Genomic DNA, 1893 nt, shown 5'->3' on the forward strand with positions numbered 1-1893 from the left:
TCGTGGGCAAGATATTGGTCTGGGACGCTCATCAAACTTATTTGCAACAATTGACATATGACTATATTGCTCGTAAGAGTCTTTTCTTGGGAACTCTTTGGAGTTCACATCGTGACTTACCATAAAAATATGCTTACCCTCAGATGCAATATATATAGCCACGTCCCGGACCACATCATGCATTTTGACATAATCTTTACCTGAACCTTGGGATAACAAGAAACAATTTTTCAATGTTTCTAACAGATTAGACACCCTATTTCTTGCACGTTCTAAATTTTCGAGTTCTGAAAAGATGCCAAGCCCCACTCCATATCTAAGTAATTCTTCGGTCCAAATATTACTATCTTCCTCAAACAAGGAACAAAGCAAAAAGACATACCTGGCTTCATCACTCTCTAAGTGATTATAGCTTGTCTTCAGAGGTTGATACACCTTTGTAAGCACTTTTGGGATATTTTTTGGTACTGATTTTTGTAATTCTACAAGGGCATCCTCCCATGAAGGCTTCGTTTTACCCTTTAGTGCTCCTGCAACAGTAACAATTGCAAGTGGCAACCCCTTGCATTCTTTGGCAACATCTTTTGCTACTTCAGGAAGAGAGGGATCATCAGCTGAATAACCGGCTTTCTGCCTAAAAAGGACCCATGCTTCTTCATCAGATAAGATTCCAACATCTACAATCTTTTGAGCCTCCATAGCGTCACAAACATCTCGGAGGCGCGTCGTCAATGCCACTTTGCACTGATAGTTGTGGTTGCTACCAGTGGGAATTCCAAATTTCTCTAGATCATCAAGAGCCTCCCAAACATCATCCAAAATTACAAGGACGCGACTTCCTTTTTGCATTAACCTTGCACGCAGCTGATCTCCACGACTTAACAAATTGTCTCCTTGCAATGACGTCAGCCCGACCTCTCCGGCGATCTCGCCCTGAATTCTTTTCAGGTCTTGTTGTTGACTGACAGTTACCATGACAACATCATTAAATAACCTTTCTTGTTTTGCCCTTGCTCTTACTTCCTCAGCCAGTGTTGTTTTACCAACACCACCCATACCACATATCCCAACAATAGTAATCCCCTCATCTCTCAAAGCTGCCATGACCTCTTCCTTCTTTTGTTTTCTGGAGACAAACTCCTCATTAGTGTTACTAGGTATAGCTTCAATTTCATCAGCTGGAACCCGATAGCAGAAAACAGCATGCTCGTTACCTTCGTTTTGAAGTTTAGCAACTTCCAGTGTAATTTTCTTGGCTCTCCTGCTCAGCGAGTAACGTGACTTCAATTTGGGACACCAACCATAGATGCAACCCCTTTCAACCTCAGTTCGACCTCCGATTACAACTGCCACATCAGCAGTAGTAGTATCAACACTAGTTAACCAAGCCTCAACATTGGGTGAAATGACTTGTAAGTTTCTCCGGGCAGCCTCCACTCTTTGATTCACCCCACTTCTGATATTCTCGAGCTTATTAGATTCTTCATCCAGAGACCTGATGTTGCGCCTATAGTAAAACAAATACCCAATCTGTCGCGCAACTGGCAGTATCAAGTATTCTGCGACTTTGTCCACAAAATTAGCTACGAATTCCATAGCTATCTCCTTAATTAATTCTTCACTGGCTAGTCCAATAAACAAAAACAGTCTCTGAAGTCTGAACTGCCAAAGTTGTTTCTTTTTTTTCTTTTGATGTTTTCGATTAGATTTACAAAGAACAAGCAGATCAAATTTTTTTTTGGAGTAGGAATTAGATGAAAACGGCTTGAGAGTGATTGAAAACTCGCACTTGGACTTTAAGGGCTATGAGGGAAATAGTATTATAATGCCATGAATGATAATCCCTGTTCAATTTTATTTGCTATATTTTGATTGAACACGAAATTTAAAAAA

The 1893-nt window shown here is 40.5% G+C and overlaps 1 protein-coding gene across 1 annotated transcript; it reads right to left on the reverse strand.

Moving 5' to 3' along the window:
* Positions 1-6: 6 nt before the first annotated feature.
* LOC107855674 (disease resistance protein SUMM2-like) lies at positions 7-1812 on the reverse strand (the record flags this gene model as incomplete). Its single annotated transcript, XM_047404524.1, has 1 exon — positions 7-1812. A coding segment is annotated over exon 1 (1590 nt), but the record flags the coding sequence as incomplete, so codon positions are not given.
* Positions 1813-1893: the final 81 nt, after the last annotated feature.

Source organism: Capsicum annuum, unplaced genomic scaffold (assembly GCF_002878395.1).
Source record: "Capsicum annuum cultivar UCD-10X-F1 unplaced genomic scaffold, UCD10Xv1.1 ctg61552, whole genome shotgun sequence".
NCBI lineage: Eukaryota > Viridiplantae > Streptophyta > Magnoliopsida > Solanales > Solanaceae > Capsicum > Capsicum annuum.